Genomic DNA, 24,908 nt, shown 5'->3' on the forward strand with positions numbered 1-24,908 from the left:
AAACTTTTACCTGCCAGAAGGTTCTGCTGACTGGAAAACTTAGGTGTTACTAACATATTCAGAAAAAGCAACTGATACAGTACTGTACTCATGAGACTATGCCACTTTAGTATAAAGACAAGAGATTTCACATTCAAATTACTCAACCACATATTCCTGCCTACCTTACGTGCAGGACACATTATGTACAGGACACATTAGGTTATTTTAGAGCATGATGCATTCAGGGCTGGATTACCAAATAGGCAGAAGAGGCACCGGCCTTTTAGGGGCCCTGCAACAACAGATCAAAATAATATTGATTTGATCTTGAAATAAAATGTGCCTAATTTGTTGAAGAGGCAGCCCACTTGCATTCCCAGATTTTAAGACAGTTGCCTGGGCAATTCTCATGACGCAGACAAGCCCATTTCCCTGCCCTTGAATATATTCATGCATAGGAAAACCGTCATGTCTGGAATGGCTGTATTAAGGATTTGTGTGTAACATAAATTTAATTTTTCTTTTTCAGGACTGTGAGTAAGCCAACCTTAATTTTAGTTGTGTTACTGAAGAGGATTGGCTTGAGGATTATTGATAAACAATTCGCTATTTCAATTTTAATACTTGATCACAATTTTCTGAAGTGGGTTTTTTTTTTTTTTTACTTATTCTTAAATAGCTGAACTACATTTTGTAAAGGCATTTCAGCATTAAAAGAGCCCCAAACAGAGTGTTTTCTTGCAAGGAAGTAGATGGGTGTTTCAAGCTGCCATGTAATAGTAATTGTAACCACAGTCATTAATGGGTTTTCTAAAGTTTACAAGCTGAAGTGCTTCTCTGAGGGGCAAAGGCCAGAGGGCTTGCTTGCTTTGTTCTGTCTACTAGGAAATGAAGCTCAGCAAACCACTCTGTCCTTGCTTTTGTTGCTTCATCTCCCATATTGACAGTAATAATGCTTTCCATTTAAGTAAGTACTTCATCATCTGAAGGTCTCAAAGCACTTTGCAAACATTATACACTTGAGCCTACTCAATGGACTAGAGACCATTTCTATATCAGTGGTATTCACTTAGTTCTTCGAAGATCTCATTTGAGACCTGAGTTCTTTTTGTATCGTTGAGCATTAGTGTTAATTGACTCCTCTGAGAAGAAGCGGACATCATGGTGTCATCATAAGAGGTTTGGGTGTGCTCAGCATAAGGCCTCACTTCAGCAGAACAGCTGAGCATGTTTCTAAATTGGCCTTAATCAGAAAAGCAATTAAGCAACTGTTAGTTTAATTGCTTTGCTGAAACAAAGCCTAGTTGAACCCTTCAGATAAAAAGTGTGAAACTGTCAACATTCTGAAAGGGCTTTCCAAAGCCTAAGTAACTTTGTTGTTGAGAGGAGGAGAAAAATGAAGTTCCCATCTAGAGAAATGCAAATTTGTTGCTGCAATCCTTTACAGTGTTACCTCGGGTTACATATGCTTCAGGTTACCTGCGCTTCAGGTTACAGACTCTGCTAACCCAGAAATAGTACCTCAGGCTAAGAACTTTGCTTCAGGATGAGAACAGAAATTGTGCTCTGGTGGCGTGGCAGCAGCAGGAGGCCCCATTAGCTAAAGTGGTGCTTCAGGTTAAGAACAGTTTCAGGTTAAGTACGGACCTCTGGAATGAATTAAATACTTAACCCGAGGTACCACTATATAGATGTCTACTTAGAAGACAGCCCCATTGAGTTCAGTGGGGGCTTTCTTCCAAGTAAGTTTGTATAGGATTGCAGTTTGAATGTTGCAATTTTGGTTATGGCATATTTTGCATTGTTTCAAGTTCCTTCCAAGGCATAGGCTCTACCCTGTATTTTGAAAATAGAGTGGAAAAGTGGACACATTTATTTAGTTCCAAAAATATCATTATAAAATAAATAGGAAGTGCCTTACAGACACTTCTTTTTAAAAACAACAGCAAACAAACATATAGTTCATTAAAGGGGGGGGAAACACCCAACTGTAATACATTTGAAACAGTGGCTAACTGAGCAGACAGCAAAGCTAAAAAAAAATGTTAGGCAAATTGGGAAGTTTAGAAGATAGCAGCTAAGCCTCCTTGGGGAGGGTCATCCATGTCAGGGACACCACAGTCTAGAAAGCCTTCTATGTGATTAAGATAATGGTGGTGCTGGTGTTTAATTGTATTAATTGGGGCTTGTACGGAGAGGAAATTATATGGCTAGATTTAATTGGCTTTTTGCAGACTTGGTATTTTGGACACAGGACAAGAAGATGACATTTTATTAAGATGTGGAAGCAATCCAACATGCAAAAAGAACAAGTAGCTTTCAGAATTGTCCCATAGCCCACACACGTCATACACCACCAGTGTCTCAAACTTCTTGAGAAAATCAGAATACATTTCTGGGTCATCCTTGGAATGTTTGGATTTAGACTTCACTTCTTAACAATTGCAGGAGGAAATTTATTAGCGGATTGATTTTCAGCCTGTTCTATCTGTTCTTCCCCTGCCCCTTTAGATCTGTGTGGTGATTGCTGCTGTTTTTGGCATTGTTATTTACCGTGTCGTGACTGTCAGCACTTTTGCTGCCTTTAAATGGGCTTTAATCAGGAATAACTCTCAGGTTGCAACTACCGGGACTGCTGTATGCATCAACTTTTGCATCATCATGCTACTGAATGTTGTAAGTAGAGATAATAATATTGGAGTACATTTCAAACAGTTTTGTCCTTTTTAAAAAAAGAATAACGCATTTCAACTTTTTTTTAATGGTCAAATTCAGCTCTAGCCTAAGCAGAAAACATGTTATTTGAAAGGGCTTTCAGTAAAATTCTAAATAAATAATGCAGCAACTACAAGTTTAAGAGAAATGAAGAGGTTAATGTGCAAGAGAATGCAGTTGGTGTTAATTTATTCTTGTATGCATTTGTGTTGACAAAATTAGATGTCTTGATTAAAGGACATTCAAGCAATATCTCCTAAGACAACTGCAGAGCTTCCATTGAAATTGTCACTGCCTTTATCTCAGAGAAACAATTGCTTATTAGGCTGCAGCCCTCCACATGCTTCCTGGAGAGTAAGCCCCATTGGACACAGCATTGAACTGTGGTGCACATATCAGAATTGCTTTCCATACATTTGAAAATAAGTGAACCCCAAATATTGTGGTGGTGTTGTGACAAAATTCAGTGGTGGAGAAAGGTGCAGGGATTTTAAAATCTCAGCTAGTATTTGAAAGCTCTAGGAGGAATAACCAATACATAACATATCCCTCAATCTAGCAAGGGACCTTAGCAGTGTGGAAGGAAGTCTGCTTTCATAAACCTTTCCAAGGCTAGATGGCCCATGGCTCAAGGAACTCTTTTGAAAACCTGAAACCTTATCAAAAGCTGACATCCTTAGCAAATAATGCTTTCCCACTCAACAACTGATTGATACGATTTTAGCTTTTAAATTATTTGTTTATTGTTTAATTAATTTATACCCTGCTTTCTAATGCTCTTCCAAAGCAGCTCTGGGTGTGTTCTCCTGGTTCAGAGACATAGACACAGTGTAAGTGCCAAGAGACATTTGTCCAGCAGGATGTTTGAAATAGTTCTAGCCAGAACCCAAATTCATTTTAAAAATAAAAAGTACTTCTCATATAATAGTCATTGTACCAATGAGGAAGGATTGAGGAGGGAGGGTTGTTCTTTTCAAAAATGCAATTTATGTTATTACATTACAATCTGTTTAGATGCTGTTTCTTGTTTTGTTGCAGTTGTATGAAAAGGTTGCTCTTTTTCTTACAAATTTAGGTAAGTAATAATAACAATGAAGCAACATATTGGATAACATTTAAATCCATTCTTCCAGTAGACTTCTGGCCATGGTAGGGATGGGATGTTGGCTTTTACCTTATAGTTAGCCCCTGGGAAGCCAAAAAGTCTCAAACCCAGCCCTGGTTCCAGATTCAGTCCCTGGCATATCTCATAGGATCTCATGTATTAATTTTGTATTTTACACACTAATCCTGTTCATAGAGCCAGTATGTATACTGAATACCAGGGGCTGGAAGGGGAAAACAATATTGCACAACACACTCCATCACCTACCTATGGAGAGTTGACTGTCAGAATAGATACCAGAACAGATACAAAGAGTTTAAGAGCCACGATCCTGGGACAGAAAGCCACTCAAGTCTTTAGCTGTAGCAAAATGACTCCATTGTGGTTTGGAATTTTCCCCTCCAGTATTCTATAAGGCAAATATGATGTTTCATTATTTCTCAAGCTTGATTCCTGCCCCCCCTTTCACCCCAGAGTCTCTGTGGCATTCATATTCTATGCCTGAGTGGGTGTTTGATTTGCTGGTTCACATGCTTATGTCCTAATTGGAGTGTTGGTCTCCCAGTCACCCTAACGAACATTAAGAAGCAAAGTCCTCTCCAAACCGACTGTCAGTTTGGAATTTATAATCCAGTGTCTTGGAGCACATTCTGTCAATTTAATTACAGTATACAGCAGAAGTGAACCCAGTGTACAAGACTTCTATAAACATGGAAATGCCAGGCAGTCTTTCTGTTTGGCAATTCGAAACAGAACAAAATGCGTATCCTCTGGCAAATTTACGATTCAGTCATTTTCAGCTGTCGCAAATTTTTACAAAACCAGATAGAGGATCCCAGAGTAGAATTTTAAGCATCCCTTGCTTTTGCTTGCATACTGATAAAATTTGTGCTGTCTGGTTCTTAAATTAAATGTGAGATCCTATGCCTCACACTTTGAAGCCCATTAAAGTCAGTGAGACATGTCTGAGTAACCATTTATCAGAGCTAAAGAAGAGTTCTGCTGAATCAGAAAGACCAAAGGCCCTTTTTGTGTAGTTCTATTCTGTTTCTCAAGTGGTCAACCAGTTGCATCTCTAAGCAGCTCTCAAGCAGGACAATAGCCCTCTCTTGCTACTGCTCTCAGGCAACTGGAGTCAGACATACTGCGTCTGAACGAGGATTGGGCTGCAAGATCAGCCATTTTGTTTGCAAATACAGTGCAAGCTCTGCAGAGTTTTAAATAAATAAATAACTCTTATCAGACAATTAAATCTGACTACATGTTTTTAAAATCTGCTCTCCCTTTTTCACAGAGCAACCTCGGACTGAATCTGAGTGGGAGAACAGCTTCACTTTGAAAATGTTCCTTTTTCAGTTTGTCAATCTGAACAGCTCTACTTTTTATATAGCGTTCTTTCTTGGAAGGTAAGGTTAATAATGTGCATTGTGCCTGCCTGGGAAGCTGTAGAAAACTATCAAGGGAGATGGAGTGGAAAGATGATATTGCTGTTAATTTTAAGTGCTAAAGCAGAGGTTGTCAACATGGTACCTTCCAGATATTGTTGGACTTAAAGCTCACATCATTTCATACCATTAGCCAAGTTGGCTGGGACTGTTGGCAATGAGGGTCCCACAATATCTGCAGGGCACCACATTGGTGACTCCTGTGTTAAATATACCATAAATAATACCTATAATATTTTACAGAAATCCTATCAAATTCTGCTGCTGCCCAGGTTAATTAAAAGAGTGGTTAAAATTTAAAGGGTTATCTTCATACTCTGAGTAAACACATTGAACCTAATTTTACCCTGCCTATCATACCAATTTATGATCCCAGGATGGATTACAGTATAAAATATAACAACAGAAACACCACAATCAATAAAATATAACAAAATAAAAACAACCCCTTGCCCCACTCAGTAAAGCACAAAATGAGTTGCAGACTGGCATGATTGAGTTGAGAGAGGAGGGGGAGAGGATAAGAAAGAGAATTCTCATAGTTTACATATGGTTTGCCTAATGTACTTTTCTGTATGCCCTGTGCTGCTGGGTACAAGATGTTAAGTGCCTTTAGACTTTCCATTTTTACTCTCAGCTGTCTATTACATCAATGACACCTGTTAATGGAACCTGATAATGAGTGTTAATGTGAAGTGTACATTACAAACACCTGAAAACTAAGATTTATCATTTACTTGAGGGAAGTTGGATGGAAAATTTGCACCTGTTGCAAAGCATTTATGCAGCAGGGCTGAAACCTCCTCTAGAAGTTGCATTTTAAATTTATTTTTCATTCAAGCTGTGAAACCATTATTATATAAAAGCTCAGGGCAAGCAAGAATATCAGCATTCCAGTACAGCTACAATCTATCAGGAAAGTTTTCTAGGCAACCTAGTTTGTAATGAATGATCTTTGTAGAATAGCTGATATCCACACTTGTACAGGAGTTGTTCATGATGAACTGCACATCCTGGTTTTCCAGCTAGGTACAAAGCATTTTAATGCTGAAGTTCCAGAAAGGAACTGTGGGTAAACATTTGCTCAGAGTGATAACCTCTCTATGCTGACTATCAATAATGACTTTCATATATTCAGACATAATTTAATTTAAATGCATATTTAGAAATGCTATTTAAATGCATATTTAATGTCATTTCCCGTAGAAAAATATAGCTGGAATGATTGTGTTTGGTCTTTTCCTGTTGTGATCAGAAATCTAACACAAAAGGGATGATGGTTTCTCTTATGTTGAAGATTTACAGGTCACCCTGGTGCCTACTTGAGGCTGATAAACAGATGGAGACTAGAAGAGGTAAGTGGCGTATTGAAGCATATTGTGCAGCTGTACAAACTAGGGTCAAATATTATCCTATGGCAGCTAAATGATTCACTCTGGAAAATAGGAATGTCTAGAATATATGTGATTGAATATAATATATTACATAATTTTATAATTAAAAATGGAAATGGAATGTTGTGGTTCGAGGGCCCGACCCCCGCGAAGTGAAATGAAGACACAAGGACACGTGATATAAGGTTAATGGGCTAGAAAAGGCCACAACTTTATTGATTACAGCAATGAAAAGGTATTGGCTTAGGCATTGGATCGAAACAAGTGGGTTTATTCACCAGGGGTTCATCACCTGTTGATGCTAATCCAACTATAGGCTCACCCCTGCTGTCACCGCGGGTCGTGCCATGGCCTCCCGCCAAGCAGGCATCGGACAGAATACACAACCGCCAGATTCCTTTAACGGAATACCCCTAAAAATTGAAGGCATAGGCGATGGCCACACCTAGCACTTCGACACACCACAACACATTATTCCAATGCCTAACCTACCCACCAATACCACAAAAGTTGTGACGATTGCTACGAGGTAGGCGAAAAAACCAAAAAGCCTATTGCCAAATGGAAAAACTCCTACCAGGCCCCCCGGGCAACCAGGGCGACCAACCTAAGGTCCATAGCAAGGCCAATGACCTAAGCCCTAACTAAAAGGGACTGGAGGGTGGGTGACTCGTGACGGGACGGCGATGAGGAATGAGGCCAGGGAAAAGGCTGACGCTGCAGCAAAAGGCTGCTGAACACGCCCCCACCGCGGCACCTGGTTGGGTGGCCACCGGGGGGGCGTGAGTGCCAGCCAGGTGAGCTGGAGGCAGGGGGCAACGCCCCCTGCTGGGCGGTGCTCGGGCTCCCGCCCACAACCACTCCCCTCTCTTTCAGGGAGGAGAGTCTTTATATAAAATAAATTAAAACTGGTGTATCTAACAGACAAATCACCTTGTTGCTTCTTTTCAACTGAACCTTGTGAATATTTTGAGGGTTTTAAAAATCCCTATCTGAACAACAACAGCAATTTAAAGGATGACATCATGGCTTTTGCTAGAAGTGGGACCCTACTACATTTTGTTCTCCCTTTCTAGAACCAGTTAAAATGTTCATTTGCTGGGGTGCTCCTGTCCTCTCACATGACTCTACCATATCACTTGTCACAAGGGGAGACACTCCTTTGAAAGTGCCAACACTTCTAAAGTCATGTCCCTCATCAAAACTTAACACCTCAAAAAGAAGTGGCAGTGGGCGCTTAGATTGTAAAGAGGTCGTTGAGGTGCCATAAGCAGACAACAGGTTTTTTGTTTGGTTGGGCTTTTTATTTTATTTTTTGCTTACTTTTACTTATCCACTTTTCCAAGGAAAGGGTAAATCTGGATTAAGTACTGGTGGGCGTTCTTATTCTGATGATGTTGCGTGGACCCTGGAAAACATGCATGCACTAATCCCACCAAAGAAATACCTATCTGAAAGCACCGAATCTGCATGTTATGAACCTCACACAGAGATTCAGGACTCCAGGTTGTGGGGGCCCTTGGTAGTGGGCCTCTTGTGTAGTTCACCCCCATGTTTATTTCATGGGGGCCATGGATAACATGCTGCAGAAGTAGGAGGACACTGGCTTATCAGAGCAGCAGAAGAGGGGACCTAGGGGAGTGGGATCAACAGCAGTGTACCCTTGGGGGCTTCCAGATGGTGGGAGACCACCATAAGCAACTGTCATAGATATCACCATTTATCTGAGGTGCTTTTTTGTAAAATTGAGGGTGATTGGAATGTTCTCATGACAAGTAAGGTGATAATGATGACAGGGGTGCCAACTTGAATAAAATACTGTGGGGTCACAGGTAAGCCCCGCCCTGCATAATCGATCACATGATGCAGTGCACACACACCATTTGAATGGGAATGCCCATCAACTTCAGGGGCAGCTCAGCCCCCTCAATTATTTTATTGCCCCCATGGCCCCTAGGAGTTGGCTTCTATGAATTGTTGCATGGAAGAAATGTAACTGTTCAGCAACTGAATATTTGAACCAGCCATTAGATACAGCACAGATATGGTCATATCCACACCAGACAATATAAAACACATGGCTTCCTCCAAAGAATCCTGACAACTGTAGTTTACTCCTCACAGAGCCACAATTTCCAGGGCCCTTAATGGACACTGGGGTTCTTTGGGAGAAGCCACACACTTTAAATATAAGGTGTGGATGTGATATGTACATACGCGTGTGAAATCCCTTTCAGCCTGACCTTCCAAATGTGACATTCGGTGTTGGCCAATGGACATGGCTTGACCAAAATGGCCTCATGGGCCAAATGACAAGGCCTGCTGCGCGTAATTAGGCCTGTGGATTGGAGGTTCCCTGCGGCTGTTATAGGAATTACTTCTGAGTAACCATGTATAGGATTACATTGCCACTGAACTTTGAACATGTTTTGTAATATAAATTTAATATGCAAGCTATTTTTACTCTTTGACGCCCCATTATTTGCTCCCTTGCCCCCTCCCTCCTCCCCCTACAGTGCCACCCTAGTGGATGCCTTATAGATCTCTGTATGCAAATGGGTATTATAATGGTGCTAAAGCAGACTTGGAACAACTTCATGGAACTAGGCTACCCGTAAGTAACTGTGGGATTTTATTTTATTTTTAAAAATCCTTGTTTTTAGCTGATGGGGTGCTAAACCATGATTGGCACGTATCTTTTATGTGATGCACCTTATTCATTCGTGTATTTGTCTGATAGCCATTCTACTTTGGATAAGGTCAATGTAGCAGGACTATTCTGTGAAAGATTTGACCTTACAAAAGGAGTATCTGAAAGAGAAGCTTGATAGATAGGTAGCTAGATAGGTTTGACTTGTTATCTATGGTTTTGCAAGCAGATTATTTATATAGTACTATAAAATTCATTCTTCCCACCCCCCTTCAAAAACAGAGATAGGAGGGAAAGTGCTATAAGAAGAGCAGATAGAACCCATTCACCTGTGTTTTATACAATAAAATGAAATATGTTGTAATTAACTGATTAAAACATACACATGTTGAAACATAATGGTATAAATAATACCCAACATCAAAATGACAAATAATTGAATAGCTCAAAACTCCTTATATAGAAAATGGATTGAAATATTTTACATCACTAAATCAATACTGCTGGTTTTAGAAATAGTAGGACCTAGTAGTGCTTCAGTTAAAATCCTGTTGAAATAGGTAAGCTGATTTATACATCTATGCTTTAGAAACCATGCTTTTGGCTTGGAGACTGACAGCCCAGTCTTAGCCCTGTATACTTAAGAAGGATGTCTCACTAATTTCAGTGGGATTTATTTCCAAGTAAGGGCAGCTGTGTATGTTGCACAGAGCAACTTATAAATCTTTTATGGCTTCCTGTATAATGTCCTGAGTTGTACCTATTGCATCAGCACTTGGTTCACTTGTTAGCAGACAACATGTACTGTAGTTATTAGCTTCCCTACTTATCTCTGCTTCCTAGCATACTGAACATTCAGTCCGCACAAATACATCCTTTTTAAAGGAACTCCACACATCTGAACACGCTTCCTCTTCTGATTAGTTCAGACAATTAGCTCTGTCCTTTGTAATGGGAGTTACACAAACCAATCAATCAGACTAAAACGTGTATGTATTCTCTTTCTTCCTTTTATATTATCTGGAGGTAACAACATTGGTTTGTGTTCAACAAAGGCTATTAATCTAAACAATCAGCTGTGCATCACAAAAACATGTCTATGTCATGAATTGCTTAGTGTGTTAATTTGTAAAATTTCCTAAGAGTTTTAACTAACTTTGCTGTTCAATCTCTAATAATAATAATAATAATAATAATAATAATAATAATAATAATTTTATTTATATCCCGCCCTCCCCAGCCGAAGCCGGGCTCAGGGCGGCTAACAACAATAAAATAATACAACATTCTAAAATCATTTAATTATAAGATTAATTCAAATCAAATTGATGGCAACCATTGGGCTAGAGTTTTGTGAAGATTGCCAAAGGAGGGAGTCAGGCTGTGCCCTGGCCAAAGGCTTGGTGGAACAGCTCTGTCTTGCAGGCCCTGCAGAAAGATGTCAAGTCCTGCAGGGCCCTAGTCTCTTGTAACAGAGCGTTCCACCAGATCAGAGCCACAGCCGAAAAAGCCCTGGCTCTGGTTGAGGCCAGCCTAACCTCTCTGTGGCCTAGGATCTCCAAGATATTTTTGTTTGAAGATTGTAAGTTCCTCCGTGGGACATACCAGGAGAGGCGGTCCCGTAGGTACGAGGGTCCTAGGCCGTATAGGGCTTTAAAGGTTAAAACCAGAGACAAAGGTCAAAATTGCATTTGGACTGGTCTGACTGGAACCCCACTTATTTTTTTTAATGGCTATTGTGGAACCTGAAGGTTGTCACATTGTCACATCAGACTTTGTGCCTGATATTTATGAGTTACTCATGGCACCTGAATGCCTGCAGACCTTCCAGCATTTTTCATCCTCTCCTTATATAACCTTATTGATCTACATAGTGTGCAGATACCCCAAACAGCAGGATATCTGGTATATGGACTAACAGGAGTAGAGTGGACCCACTAACTGTCCTGTTCTGCAAACACAAGTATGGCATGGTGGAGGAGAGGCAGATGACAATGTTGAAATCAGTTGGTTAGAAAAAATGGCATTTCCCTCCTACATATGCAGGTTAATTCAGAACTGGTGGACCAGAAGAAGATTGCGACAGGAGCACGGTTCACTGCGAAAAGCAAGCTTCCCACAGTGGGAGAAAGACTACAACCTTCAGCCTATGAATGCATATGGACTCTTCGATGAATATCTAGAAATGAGTATGAAGAACTCTATGTGTAAATTGCTTCATCACGGTCATTTATACAGTGGTACCTCGGTTTATGAACTTAATCTGTTCCGTTTCCCTAATGAGGCCTTCTGCCGCCGGTGCCCTTCCACTATTCAGATTCCGTTCTTAGACCGAGGTAAAGTTCGCAAACTGGGACATTACTTCCAGTTTTGCAGAGTTCTTATACAGAATAGTTCATAAACAGGACTGTTCTTAAACCGAGGTACCACTGTATATCATGCTTCATTCCACTACTTCCAAACAACAAGAATGTATTATTTTAGTATAACAATCCGGAGCATTACTGCATTTGGTCTATAAAATTATTATTGCCTTAGACTAGAACAAATATAGCTTAGGACAGCCTTCCCCAACCAGGTGCCCTCTATATGTTGTGGACTACAGCTCCCATCGTACCTGACCATTGTCCATGCTGACTGGGACTGGTGGGAGTTGGTTGTCCAAAATATATGGAGAGCATTGAGTTGCAGTCTATTACTTTAGGACAATCATCCAATTCTGGGAATGGATTGTTCACTTCCATATGGAGTCAACAATACGGCCCAAGGTGCTGCAGTGGAGTAAAACAATTCTTGTTTTAATTATCTCCCACACTCAAGGCCTTGCAATGTGTTTTGGATCTAGCTTGAAATTTTGAGTCGTAAGTTGGAGTGCAGCTGGCAGGGGTATTTAAACACTTAAATCAACTACTTGAAACAGTAGGCACAACACCAGAGTCACTAACCTGTGGCCTTCCAGACTTCGTTGGACTACAGGTCCCATTGTCGTTGACCATTGGTCATGCTGGCTGGGGCTGTTTAGGAGTTAGAATCTAACAACATTTGGAGGGCTTCTGGTTAGCCATCACCTGTGCTTCTCCTTACTCAATGAAGTCATGGGTTAAAAAACAAGTAAATTTACCATACAGAAAGCATAGTGGGAACCCAGGTCTTCCATTTGCCTCTCATGCTCATTAAAGCTCAAGAACAAATATGCCGAAAATTTTGATAACAAGGGACAAATTAAGATGGATCAATGGTGCAGATATATCCAAAGTCAGCACTCTAATTTTGGGTTGTTTTCCAGCATATGGCTGAGTGTGTCCCTCATTCTCACCCTTTCACAGTTCTTCAGTTTGGATTCACAACCATCTTTGTGGCAGCTTTTCCACTTGCTCCACTTCTGGCCTTACTTAACAATATTATTGAAATCCGGCTTGATGCATACAAATTTGTTACACAGTGGAGGCGGCCATTAGCTTCTAGAGCCAAAGATATAGGTAAGCTGTTTACCATTATGAATTTCAAGTGTCTGCTCAATGCCACAATTTGCTCATACATTCAGTTGTTCTCTAGGTTGGACTGCTCTAATGCTCCCTCTGTGGGGCTTCCCCTAAGGTTGCCCCAGAATCTGCATCTAGTGCAAAATGTTGAGACTTGAATGCTCTTTAGGGTAGACTATCACCATCATGTTACACCACTGCTTAAAGAGCTTTTTTTGGGGGGGCGGGAGATTGCCCACAGTTGCTGAGCTTTCTTCGGAGGGGGGGATTGCCCAGACTTGTTTAACTTGGGGGGGGGGCGGAATTGCCAAAAATAGCTCACCCACAGGACCAAAACAGCCAATCACATGCACAGTGATGAACCAACCAATTGTTAGCAAGCGGCAATCACCCACCCTAATACTACAGCAGCAAATAGCCAGTGGACCTTGCCAAACCCACCAATCACCAACAAAAACATAGCTGACAATCTCCTGCTCGCGGCAGCCACCAATCGCCTGTCCCACCTCTCCACTATCCATGTATAAGATGCCCACCAATTTTAAGCATAATTTTAAAATAAAAGAACCTCATCTTAGGCACAGAAAAATACGGTAGCTACCATGCTAGGTTCATGATACTGGTGTTACAAAGCCCTATGCAGAATGGCCGTTTTGTGTTTTGCCCCACACCATTTTGCTATGGTATGGGCTGCCCATTACACTCTCTCGAAATTCAAAATGTTCCCTATAGTCCAAAAAGGCTGGTGACCCCTGGTGTTGATAATACTGAGTTAGATGGATCAGTGATCTGATTTGGTATAAATCAGCTTCCTATGTGCCTATTAAGTAGTAAATATTTTTATTTATGTTATTTCTTTGGAGAGTTTTATGATTAAGTGTCCTATAAACCTCGTTAAATTTTTTAATTTTTTTAAAAAAAGCTTTCAGTGGGTATTTAAAACAATATAGCAAGATCGCCAGCTTAATGTCAATAGGCAGAGAGTTTCAAAGCATAGCTGCCGCCGCCGCACTAAAAGACAGGTGCCTTGCAAATTTAAAACCAACATTATATGGCATTTGTACTAATAAGTTGCAACTGTATTTGAATTTGAAATGATATTTCTTCTGTTGTTCCTGGAACTAACACAGCATTTTCTTTATTACACAGGAATCTGGTATGGAATTTTGGAAGGCATAGGAATTCTTTCAGTTATCACAAATGCATTTGTTATTGCTGTAACTTCAGATTTCATCCCTCGGCTTGTTTATGCTTACAAATATGGACCATGCGCAGGTCAAGGGGAGGCTGGACAAAAGTAAGTTTTAATTATAGAAACATGAAGTAAGTTCATCCCAGGCCCAATCTACACAAGCATTTTTTGTGTGATGCTGTTGCTTCTTGCTTGCTCAGGAGGCACACAGTACATGCCCCCAACATGTAATAATAACTTCTTGATTCCATGACTTCTCAGGCTATTTTTTAAAAATGATTTTTGTGACCACCTTTCTACCTATTGCATCACTCTTTTGCTCTATTCCAGTCAAACCCATTGTGTGCTGCTTTTGTTATAAGTGGGAGAGACTTTGATCCTACAGAACTTGCTTGGCATCCTTCTTCATCATCTTCTCTCTCTATCCCATCAGCTGGATGGGAGTGGACCTATGGAAAGGAAGTTTTATGCTCCAGCAACTGGATGGCTTTTTTTTTACTGCTGCTTTTTAGTAGGCACCTATGCTTAACTTAAAGACTCTCCTCCCTGAAAGAGAGGGGAGTGGTTGTGGGCGGGAGCCCGAGCACCGCCCAGCAGGGGGCGTTGCCCCCTGCCTCCAGCTCACCTGGCTGGCACTCACGCCCCCCCCCCCGGTGGCCACCCAACCAGGTGCCGTGGTGGGGGCATGTTCAGCAGCCTTTTGCTGCAGTGCCAGCCTTCCCTGGCCTCATTCCTCATCATCGTCCCGTCACGAGTCACCCACCCTCCACTCCCTTTTAGTTAGGGCTTAGGTCATTGGCCTTGCTATGGACCTTAGGTTGGTTGCCCTGGTTGCCCGGGGGGCCTGGTAGGAGTTTTTCCATTTGGCAATAGGCTTTTTGGTTTTTTCGCCTACCTCGTAGCAATCGTCACAACTTTTGTGGTATTGGTGGGTAGGTTAGGCATTGGAATAATGTGTTGTGGTGTGTCGAAGTGCTAGGTGTGGCCATCGCCTATGCCTTCAATTTTTAGGGGTATTCCGTTAAAGGAATCTGGCGGTCGTGTATTCTGTCCGATGCCTGCTTGGCGGGAGGCCATGGCACGACCCGCGGTGACAGCAGGGGTGAGCCTATAGTTGAATTAGCATCAACAGGTGATGAACCCCTGGTGAATAAACCCACTTGTTTCGATCCAATGCCTAAGCCAATACCTTTTCATTGCTGTAATCAATAAAGTTGTGGCCTTTTCTAGCCCATTAACCTTATATCATGTGTCCTTGTGTCTTCATTTCACTCCGCGGGGGTCGGGCCCTCGAACCACAAATAGCCTTTCCCACGCAACTTGTACTATTCATGGGGAGGGGAAATGCAATTGTGGTCTACCCACATCCACATCCTTATCTGAGGGGTGTGTGTTTGCAGTTTCTTATTTACCCTTGTGCAAAGTAATTCAGAGGGTGGTCTCTCTGTTAACGTGGATTAACACAAGCATGTACCTGAGTTGTTGTTTTTAAGAATGAACTTTCAAGCACCGCAGTTACAACTAACTGCAGTGATGGTTGCCATAGAATTTTGTGATAAAGATCCTCCCACGTATTTATTGCCCTTTGTGGTGGCATGTAGCACAAAATGCATTATAAGCAAATGAGATTCAGCAGTGTGTTCCATATAGTGTGCCTCTTGAGCGGCAATTGCATTGGTGAAAAATGTCAGTACAGCGATGCCTCAAAAACATAAGGGATTTCAGTATGGTTTGTGCTCAGATCTCCATGACTTAGTGCCTTCCACGAGCATCTCTTGAAAGTTCATCCAGCCTTTTGTACTCCTGTTTGGCTTCAAAGAACATAAGGAACAAGATAAAAAAAGGTTCTTTTGCCTAATGCGGCAATAAATAGGGAAAAACTACAGCAATACAAAGTTTTGTACCAATGCTATTATAAGTTCTGCAAAGTACAAAAATCTTGGCAGTGTGTAATGCTCTCAATGCAGATTTTCTACATAACTGGTGGTCCTGCTAAATTATCCATCAATTTTGGAAGACAATAATGGAAGCAAGCCAAAGAGTAATAGGAGACAAAATCAGCCAATTACCAAAGGATTTGTTGTTTGATATTTTGTGGGAAACAATAAATATAACAATAAGAGATTACTCCCAGAAGCTCTCTTTGAGGAATGGAAAGAGAGTCTCCTGCCATTTCCTGTAGTTTTTCCAGAACATATGTTTAGGGTCTACTACTGCAAGTTTTAGCCATCCCATAATTTTAATGCAAACTGAGGTGACTGAAGCTTCCATAGTGTGGTGTATAATAAGACAGAAAGACATAGTACTGATGCTGTTGCTATTTTTCTATTTCAAAAGTTTACCCTTCGTTTCATTGGCGTTATGTGCTGGGAACTGTGTTCCTCCTGGATGCCTTAACACCTTAACCTAGTGAGCTAAGCCGTTTCACAAAGGGTAACTTCCATTAAGCATTCAGATGTATTACATTTTCATTTTTTCGTGTACAGGAATGAATTTGTTGATGTTATATTTTTGCTATATTTTGGCCGTCATTGTAGTTTTGTCATAGTGGCAGAAAATGAACAGTTAAAGTTACAACTTGTGATTGACGGCGCTACTCACTCATTAGCTTGTCAAGGATTTGGCACTTTGGTACATGTTGAAGAAATAAATACTCTGTTTCCATAATGAGTTGGGTCTGATTTCTGAGTTGTCAGGCTTCCTAAAGTTGTGTATCACTGCAGGGCATTTGAAGGTTTGCTTTTTCCTGTCTCCTTTCTTTTGCCAGCACAACAAAATAGAGAGAGAGAAATTTAGAAATGTACTGTGTAAGGGTTTTCAGCCTGTTCTGTTCATGCCAGCTTGCCTTTAAAGTGGGAATATGCAGGTCTTCTCGGAGCTGACTCAGGACCAAGATAGGACAAAGTATAATTTACTGTGGCATTCTTTGGCTGAAAGAAATATAAAATATAAATATTTCAGAACTTCAGTAGAGTTTTTATTCCCCAAAGTTGGCAGTTGCGCTTTGCTTGCAGAACTGTTGTAAGTGTTAGTAATACTGATCCATAAGTGATCATCAGTCACACTTGGCTGGAATGTTGATTTTATTAACTCTTGTTTCTAATATGTTTGGCTCACAGATGGAAGTGTTCCTTGCCCCATCAACATGCCATGTTTTGAAACAAGCCTAAAGTTAAAAGACTGAATGTACTAAATGGAAAAATTCTTGTTTCCCAGGTGTATGGTTGGCTACGTTAATGCAAGTTTATCAGTTTTTCTAGTGTACGATTTTGAACATCGTTCAGAACCATCATCAAATGGAAGTGAGTTCTCCGGCACACCGTTAAAATATTGCAGGTAAAGAAATATATGCAGAACTACTGCCATGTGGATATTAATCTCTATTCTGTTGGTATTATTAGTATCAGTATAGCTAGTGAATCGTAGGAGCTCCCGCCCTCCACTCCACTTTCCCTCCAGGTAAGCAGCATGAACCCACCGATGGGGGGGGGGGTCAGGCAAGTGCTACCACTCTACTGCACCTTTCACAGCTGCCCAGGAGCTTGAGCTATGAATCAGGAAGTCTGCAGTTAAATTCTTCTTCCATGAATTCCTGAGATGGCTATAGACCTTTCCCACCACTGTATTCTCCACTTTCTGGCTTTAAATTTTGAAGGCAGGGATTGTAACCCCTATAATTTCTCAGCCTGCGAAAATACAGCACAGCACTAACAGTTACTGTCTCTTCTGACATTAAACCCAGAAAACAATGGAGGAGGTGAGGAAACAGAATCTGGGTGGTGGGGGAGGAAGGGAGGAAGGAATTGAAAGAGCATGGCCATTTATCCTGCTCAGTTATTATATGCAAAGTTGAAAGATTCTATGAGATCTTTTATCCTATTGCTATTTGTTGCTGCTTTTTTGCACTTCAATAGTTGTCTAGACAAAGATATTGGAAAACGGGGTTGTTTGTGTTCATGTAGATTAAACATAGTTTATTTTGCACTGTTGCTAAGTTTCCTTACTCAGATATGTAGGAGGAGGACATGTTTTCAACAGACACTGCAACCTGACAAATCTATGGTGACAGACAGCAGTCCTCAGAACAGGATCCTGGGTCCAGAAGCAGTTCTGCTTCCAGATCCTCACTGTCTATCTGCTTCTTTTCTCTCCCTCAATTGGTGGGTATAGAACCAGAGCACTGTGTGCTCAGGAGGGCAGAAGTGGAGTGAAAAAGACAACTGTACCCCTAGAGGAGCCTCATGCATAGGTTGAACTCCTTCAGATGTGCAGGGTTGGCACTTCTTTGCCTGTCTATTGAAGTCTTATTTCTTATGTAAGAAAATAAGAAGAGCCTGGCTGGATGAAGCCAAAGGCCCACCTAGTCCACCATTTTGTTTTCACGTTGCCTGTTCAGATGCCGATGCCAACAGACCTAGGGCAGAATGCTCTTGCATTTATGGCCTGGCATTCATTGCACTGAGATGGACAAGGCTAACTTCCACTTTTGTTTTGTTCTTAGGTACAGAGACTATCGTGATCCCCCTCATGCTCCAGTGCCCTACGGCTATACGCTACAGTTTTGGCATGTCTTAGCTGCACGGTTGGCTTTTATTATTGTATTCGAGGTAAGTTTTAGGACTAAAACAAATTTTGCAGACTTCCAAACTTTATGTTAGGTTTTGAAATCAATTATCATACTATTGATGAGGAAAAAATAATGATCTCCTAGTTGATTCTGTGCAACAGATCTCAGCACAACATAGGATTTATTGCACGTAGCATGCTGGTCAGTTTCAGGGTCAAGTCCCAGTTTTTGAATTTGTGAGGTAACCTAAATGCTTCATTTTTAAAAACACCCTTTTCGTACTGTCAGAAAAGGGAAGGAAAACCAAATAATGATTATCCTCTTTTTCTTAACATTCTGGATATTCGGTTTAGAATTAGTATTATGTGCTTAGGCAGAAACTTGTTAAAATGTTTGTAGTCAGTGGATTGTATAATTCTTGGTAAAAGAATAATTAGTAATTAATGCAATTTTGCATTTAATCAAATATTGTACTTCTATTTCCCCATATTGTTAGTATGCTGTTTATGACTAGTTTTGTCAAATAAGCTGTTGCAACATAATTATTTTTATTGTGAATGAAATGAAAACTCCAGCAACCCAAAATGTGAGGGCATGACTGTATAATTAAAAATTAAAGACTATTTAAACCGGCAAAGTCCACCATGCTGTGAATATTTTCAGATAAATTCAGTTATAAATAAATATTAAGAGGCAATCCTAGTTTAAAGAGAATTAACATAATTTGAAAAACTACTGATAAATCATAAGGACCATTAACTGTCAAAGATTTGGAAATTGCTTCTTAAATACGATACTTAATCAGAATAAGTAAAAGAATTCATGATTAAGTGGGGGTGAGACATAAGACTATCTGTGGGGAGACATACAAGTTTGCTTTGAAGATAAATATAAAAGAAAACTGCTATGCAACGGACAGTATGTAATAGCAAAGATTATCCAAATAGATGCTTGAAATGCTGGTGGTGGGAGGGGAATTGGGAATTATGGTTGCATATGGTGAGAATGTCTTTTTGAAGAGATACTATGAAAACAACCTTAAATAGTAAAAATTGTGGGATATTTTTTGTTTATTCTACTTATGTCATAAAATTATACTGCTTGATTGCAGGAAAAACCCCTCAAAGTGGATATGAGACACCATTAGCCCCAGAGTTTTTATTATTAAATTATTTAGGCAGTTTACTGAAATCTTCCAGCTTGCCTCCATTAAGAGGCAGTTCTCCTATGGCTCAGGCACAGTGGTCACCAGGTTAATTTTTCTAGAAAAAAGGGTGCTGGAACTCACCATGAACGCCTCCCTTGTTCTCTTATAATGGCAATGGTGCCCACCTGAGAGGTGCCGGAACTGAGTTCCTGTTAAAAAAAGCCCTGGTTGGTTACCAAGGTGTAGCCCTGGATTTTAATATGGTCAGCAACTCTGCCACTGTAGAGGCAACCAGGGTCCTTACTGCCTGTTTGCTCATCCCCCATCTTGTTTTTCCTCCGTTGCCAAGGGTCTGGCTTACCACGACATCTGAACCTGAGCTCATGGTTAAACTTTCTGCTCACTCCTCAGAGTGGCCCCAATGAAGAGCCCCCAGTTTGGGAGCCAGTAATTCCTTCGGCAGTGTCCCAGAGCTCTTCCACCTGCTTTCCAAAGTCAGGTGCCTCCATTACTCAGCTTTGGGAAGGCAGTGAGAGGGCTCTGGCAGCGTCCCAGATCCCTCATGCCTCCTTCCCAAAGCCCAGCACTTCACTTTACCTTACCCTGCTTTGGGAAGGTGGCACAAGGGCTGTGGGACATTGTCAGAGCCCTCACACTCCCTTACCAAAGCCTGGTAAGTGAGGAATACCTGCTGGTGCACTGGTGGGGAAAAATATAAATAAACTGAGAGCAAAGAACTGTGGCTCCCCATTCATTTATTTCCCCCAGCCCATGGAAGGTTGTGATTACAAGTTGCAGGCTTACTGTACTGTATGAAAAAGAAACAGTACAGATTGTGCTTTTTATCGGTATTAATCATTCTTATGCTCAACAGAATTGTTGGAAGTAAAAATGGAAATATGAAAAAAAAAGTATTGGGATGTGTTATATATCTCAGCGAAAAAGCCTATGCTTTCCTAGCAAACGGGCCAGTCCCAATTGTTTCCAGGTAATGTTGACAATACTGAGCTCAGATGGGCTGGTGGTCAGACTTGGCAGTTTCCTGTGCTCCTAAGAGATGGACCAAAACGTGAATGCATAAATAGAGGTGCAATTGCAAAGACTGCATTTGTACAGATTTTTTCTTAGCTAGGCGTATTTATTTAAAAGTATTCCATATCTTGTTGAACTTTTATGCTTAATTTACACGTTTGTTTGTTTTCTACAGCACCTGGTGTTTTGTATAAAACACTTGATTTCCTATTTAATCCCAGATCTTCCTAAAGATCTGAGGGATCGTATGAGAAGGGAAAAGTATCTGATCCAGGAAATGATGTATGAAGCAGAACTGGAGCGTCTACAGAAGGAACGGAAGGAAAGGAAGAAAAATGGGAAATCTTATCACAACGAGTGGCCGTAACTAAGCTGGGTGAGCATTTCTAAATGATACGTCAGTTCAACAGTGTGAAACAAATTGCCCTGATAATTTGAGAAACTCTCTAATCTTTAATACAATCAAGAGTTTAGGTAACTGTTTTGTGGGCTTGAACATAACAAGTCTGAAAATATAGCTAGCCTATCCTATTACTTGGGGTGGATAACCTCTGGCTCGCAGTGTGTTACCAGTCAGCCACTGGGTTTAAAAATTGTGTTGCATATTTTTTTACCATTCTAGTAATGCTCAACAGAACCGCACCAAGCCTAATAGTTTAACTATAGGAGGCAAGGTGAGAAATAAGAGAGTTAAAGCCTACCATTATAAGTCAGGTAACCAACAATACAAATTGTGTTGCATTATGTTATGCAAGGTCCATCCTGTGGTACTTCTAGCATCAGTTTACTCCTTTTGTATGGTTTCCTGGTGATTAAAAACTCTCAGAGTGGTATGTAGGTTTTGTTCAATAAAACACAGGAATAGATTGTAGGTTTTCTGAAAACATCTTGGCATTGGCTTAATAAAATGCAATTTATTTTTGTTTGTTCTTTTTATTATTATGTACTTTTGTGTTCTGAACCACCCTGCGACCTACAGATGAAGAAGGGTGGTATATAAATTGAAGAAATAAAATAATTTGTTCTATTGGCCCAGCAAAAATTACCTTTTACTGTATTACTGTGTGTTTTTGAGCTTACATAAATCTCAGTCTGAAGGATCAGCATAATGTGTTGCTGCCACTGTTCACAGTGAGACATATTGTTTGATAACGAGTCCTCTTTCTAAGCAACAAGTTTCCCCTTTTGTCCTTCATCAGATTAAAATACATGCAATCCAATTACAGTCCCCCAAAGACAAAAATTGTGGCCTTGAATCCAGTTAGAGATTCACATTTGCTTAATCTCACAACTTGTTTGTACATAATGCAATATCCTTGCTATTTGGTTGCATACATGAATTGTGTCTCCTCTTTTCCTGACCGGATACTATTTTTTGTTGTTGTTGCTGCTGCTGTTGCTGCTTACACTTGCAGGTAGGATACCTATATTCCATTTGCTTACTACAGTTCCACGAGAACACTACCTTCAAGAGAATGAACAAAAGATGCAACCTCAATGCATGCCACAATCTGACATAGCAAACAGGACAAAACATGTCAAGGAGTTTTACTGTGAAATCATCTTGCAGTCTGCATATGATTGCTACTCGTATGCCATTCTAAACAAGCATGCAACTCCAGTTTTTAAAATCAAGAAACTTCTATACCGTGGACTATTTTTCAGCCTGTTTGCTACTCTTTTGCATTGTTCCTTGTCACTTTTTCAACACTTCCAATAGTAAATAGACATAAAAAATCTGGGTACTTTAGCAATGGCTATTATAACATCTCCTATTAAAGTACCATGTATATCAGACACACTGATTACATATCTGGTAGCTTTTTTTTCTTTTTTTGAGGGAAGATATTATATATCATACATATGTATAATATATATAAAGTATATAGAGATTGTTTATTGTAAATAGCAAAAACAAAAAACAAAAAAAGCCCTATGGTTAAGAATGTCAAATTTTCACACTTAAAATATACCATCAACATAAAGCCATGTTTAATGCTTCAATAATGTGATAAGCTTTAAAAATAAATTATGGATAAAATTCTTGCTTTTTGTGTCTTCAAAAATTATTTTAAAAATCTAAGTTATTGGATATTTAATATGACATATGTCTTTTTACATTTGATCATGTGATGGATCACGTCACCTTTGAGACTGTTTGCTCCCATATAGGCCTGCTTGAGAATTAAGATCGTCGAAGACCTTCCTCTTGGTGCAATTTCAAGATATTTGGTGAGTGAGCACAAGTTACAGGAGCCTTGCAGTGCTGCCATGCATGGTTCTGGAATACTCTCCCAGTCAAAATCTTCCTGGTTTTTCTCTTGCAGAGAAAATCACAGAAGGAAGTGTGTTCCAGACTACAGGGGGAACCATGTAAAATGCAACCTTCCAGGTCACATGACCCTATAGCAATCTGTAAGATATAGTGCCACCAATAGGGTTTCCTCTGAGGATCTAAGTCAGGCATAGGCAAACTCGGCCCTCCAGATGTTTTGGGACTAATACTCCCATCATCCCTAGCTAACAGGACCTGTGGTCAGGGATGATGGGAGTTGTAGTCCCAAAACATCTGGAGGGCCGAGTTTGCCTATGCCTGATCATAGTGGTTCCAACAGTCATTTATATGGGGGACTATATTTCAAGGAAACAAGCTGTGGACACCGTGAAGTGGAGGAGTGGGAGGCTTGTTAGTAACAGTGTAGAGTCATTATTGAGCAATACTTGGCCTCTGCTCCTAAGAACCCACTGCTGCCCAGACTGTCGGGATTGTTCAAGAGCTGTCTGACTAGTGAGGGAGAGCTGTGGAGATGGAGTGGCTGACTTCTGCTAGCTACAAAGGCCTGGGATACGCTCTGCTCTGGTACTGCCTGAATTGCTTCAGCTTTGAAAGCAAAGCAGGGAGCCTAGAAGCATCAGAAAAGATGTCAAAATAGATTACGCCAACAAAGGTGATGTTGAAAGTCATGTGTACAATGCATAGCTTAGGCAATGCAATCCACCCAGATTATAATTGGATGCCCCTCTGGAGATGAATCCACTAATCAAGTTTTAATTTGATTAAAGCAGCCAAAATAGTTGTATGATGTCAACTGGTCTCATAAATTTACCTGCTGCATGTTTGGAAGTACTGGCAGGGCTATACTAGGCTGTAAGAAAAAGCAAAGCTGCCAAGGAAGGATACCTTCCTTGATATAATCCATTCTGGAATTTGCTTTGAAGCTGATCCAGAAAGGTACAGAAACTGGGCTTTGAGTCCACTAGTTTGTTTCGTTTCCTCTTATTACAGTGCTCGGTTCCACTTCCTACTGAAATCATTCTTGCCGATGTTCAACACAGAGGTTACCCAAGCCTCCAGTCACAGAGATGGCTTTAGGAGCACCCCAAGCTATGTACCTGTTTCTTTAAAGAGTCTGTGATTGTCTCCAAAATTGGTACACTCCCTGGTTCCCAGTCCTGGAAACTGCTCAACTGCAAGGTATCAATGTTATCAGTATCTATTTTGTTCGTCCACAACTGCACCAAGGCACCAGCTGAAAAAGTCATTGCCTTTGCCGATTCCAGTAAAACAGAGAAATGAAGCTGGACGTCAGATGGCAGGGACAGGCGCACAATGCCTACTGTATGCTAATGACCCTGCCCAGCAGCAATCAATAGACAAATATAAAACAGTGAACTACATCCCTAGCTCTCTATTTCTTATCTTAGTTCCCTGAGATAAGTGCCTTCTTAATAGTATTAGTGCACTCCTAAGCTTGTTTACCTAGGAATACGTTCCATTAGGTTCAATGGGGCTTCCTAATAAGCAAGTGTGTTTAGTTTTGCAGTCAAGTGTCCAAGCATTATATAGTAAAAATAAGATATGAAGCCCTTCCTAATAGCTGATCTCTTTCTTTTTCCTTAGAGGTTTCACAGAGCCTAAGTGTGATTTTTGCAACCAGTTCAAATCGTGGTTTTTTAGGGGCAGGGGTCCAACTGCTATTTGTCAGGGCCAAACAAGACATTACATGGGAAACATGGTGGTTAAGACTGTGAGACTAATTTTGATTCACAGTTTTTACTGAATTGTTGCTTTGCCACATGCTCACGTTCACACAAAAAACAAGCAAGTTTGCTTGAACCTTGGTTACCAAACTGACTGTTTCAACACTGATTTACTGGGAGGGGGACCCAGAGTTTCCATTTTTAATTAGAATTAAT

At 40.6% G+C, this 24,908-nt stretch overlaps 1 protein-coding gene across 2 annotated transcripts in view; it reads left to right on the forward strand.

Annotated features, from left to right (window-relative positions):
• Nucleotides 1-22,756, forward strand: part of ANO4 (anoctamin 4) — a 135,050-nt gene extending 112,294 nt beyond the window's left edge. For both annotated transcript variants that reach the window (XM_081927933.1, XM_081927934.1), the window contains 12 exons: nt 2,494-2,658; nt 3,736-3,772; nt 5,097-5,208; nt 6,545-6,602; nt 9,158-9,255; nt 11,338-11,480; nt 12,618-12,770; nt 13,923-14,070; nt 17,182-17,301; nt 18,467-18,572; nt 20,887-21,087; nt 22,127-22,756. In XM_081927933.1, the coding sequence (XP_081784059.1) occupies nt 2,494-2,658; nt 3,736-3,772; nt 5,097-5,208; nt 6,545-6,602; nt 9,158-9,255; nt 11,338-11,480; nt 12,618-12,770; nt 13,923-14,070; nt 17,182-17,301; nt 18,467-18,572; nt 20,887-21,078 (1,332 nt within the window). In that variant the 3' untranslated portion in view covers nt 21,079-21,087; nt 22,127-22,756. The remainder of the gene's footprint in view (nt 1-2,493; nt 2,659-3,735; nt 3,773-5,096; nt 5,209-6,544; nt 6,603-9,157; nt 9,256-11,337; nt 11,481-12,617; nt 12,771-13,922; nt 14,071-17,181; nt 17,302-18,466; nt 18,573-20,886; nt 21,088-22,126) is intronic.
• Nucleotides 22,757-24,908: the final 2,152 nt, after the last annotated feature.

This window comes from Podarcis melisellensis (assembly GCF_964234715.1).
Source record: "Podarcis melisellensis genome assembly, chromosome: 10".
In the NCBI taxonomy this organism is placed as follows: Eukaryota; Metazoa; Chordata; class Lepidosauria; order Squamata; family Lacertidae; genus Podarcis; species Podarcis melisellensis.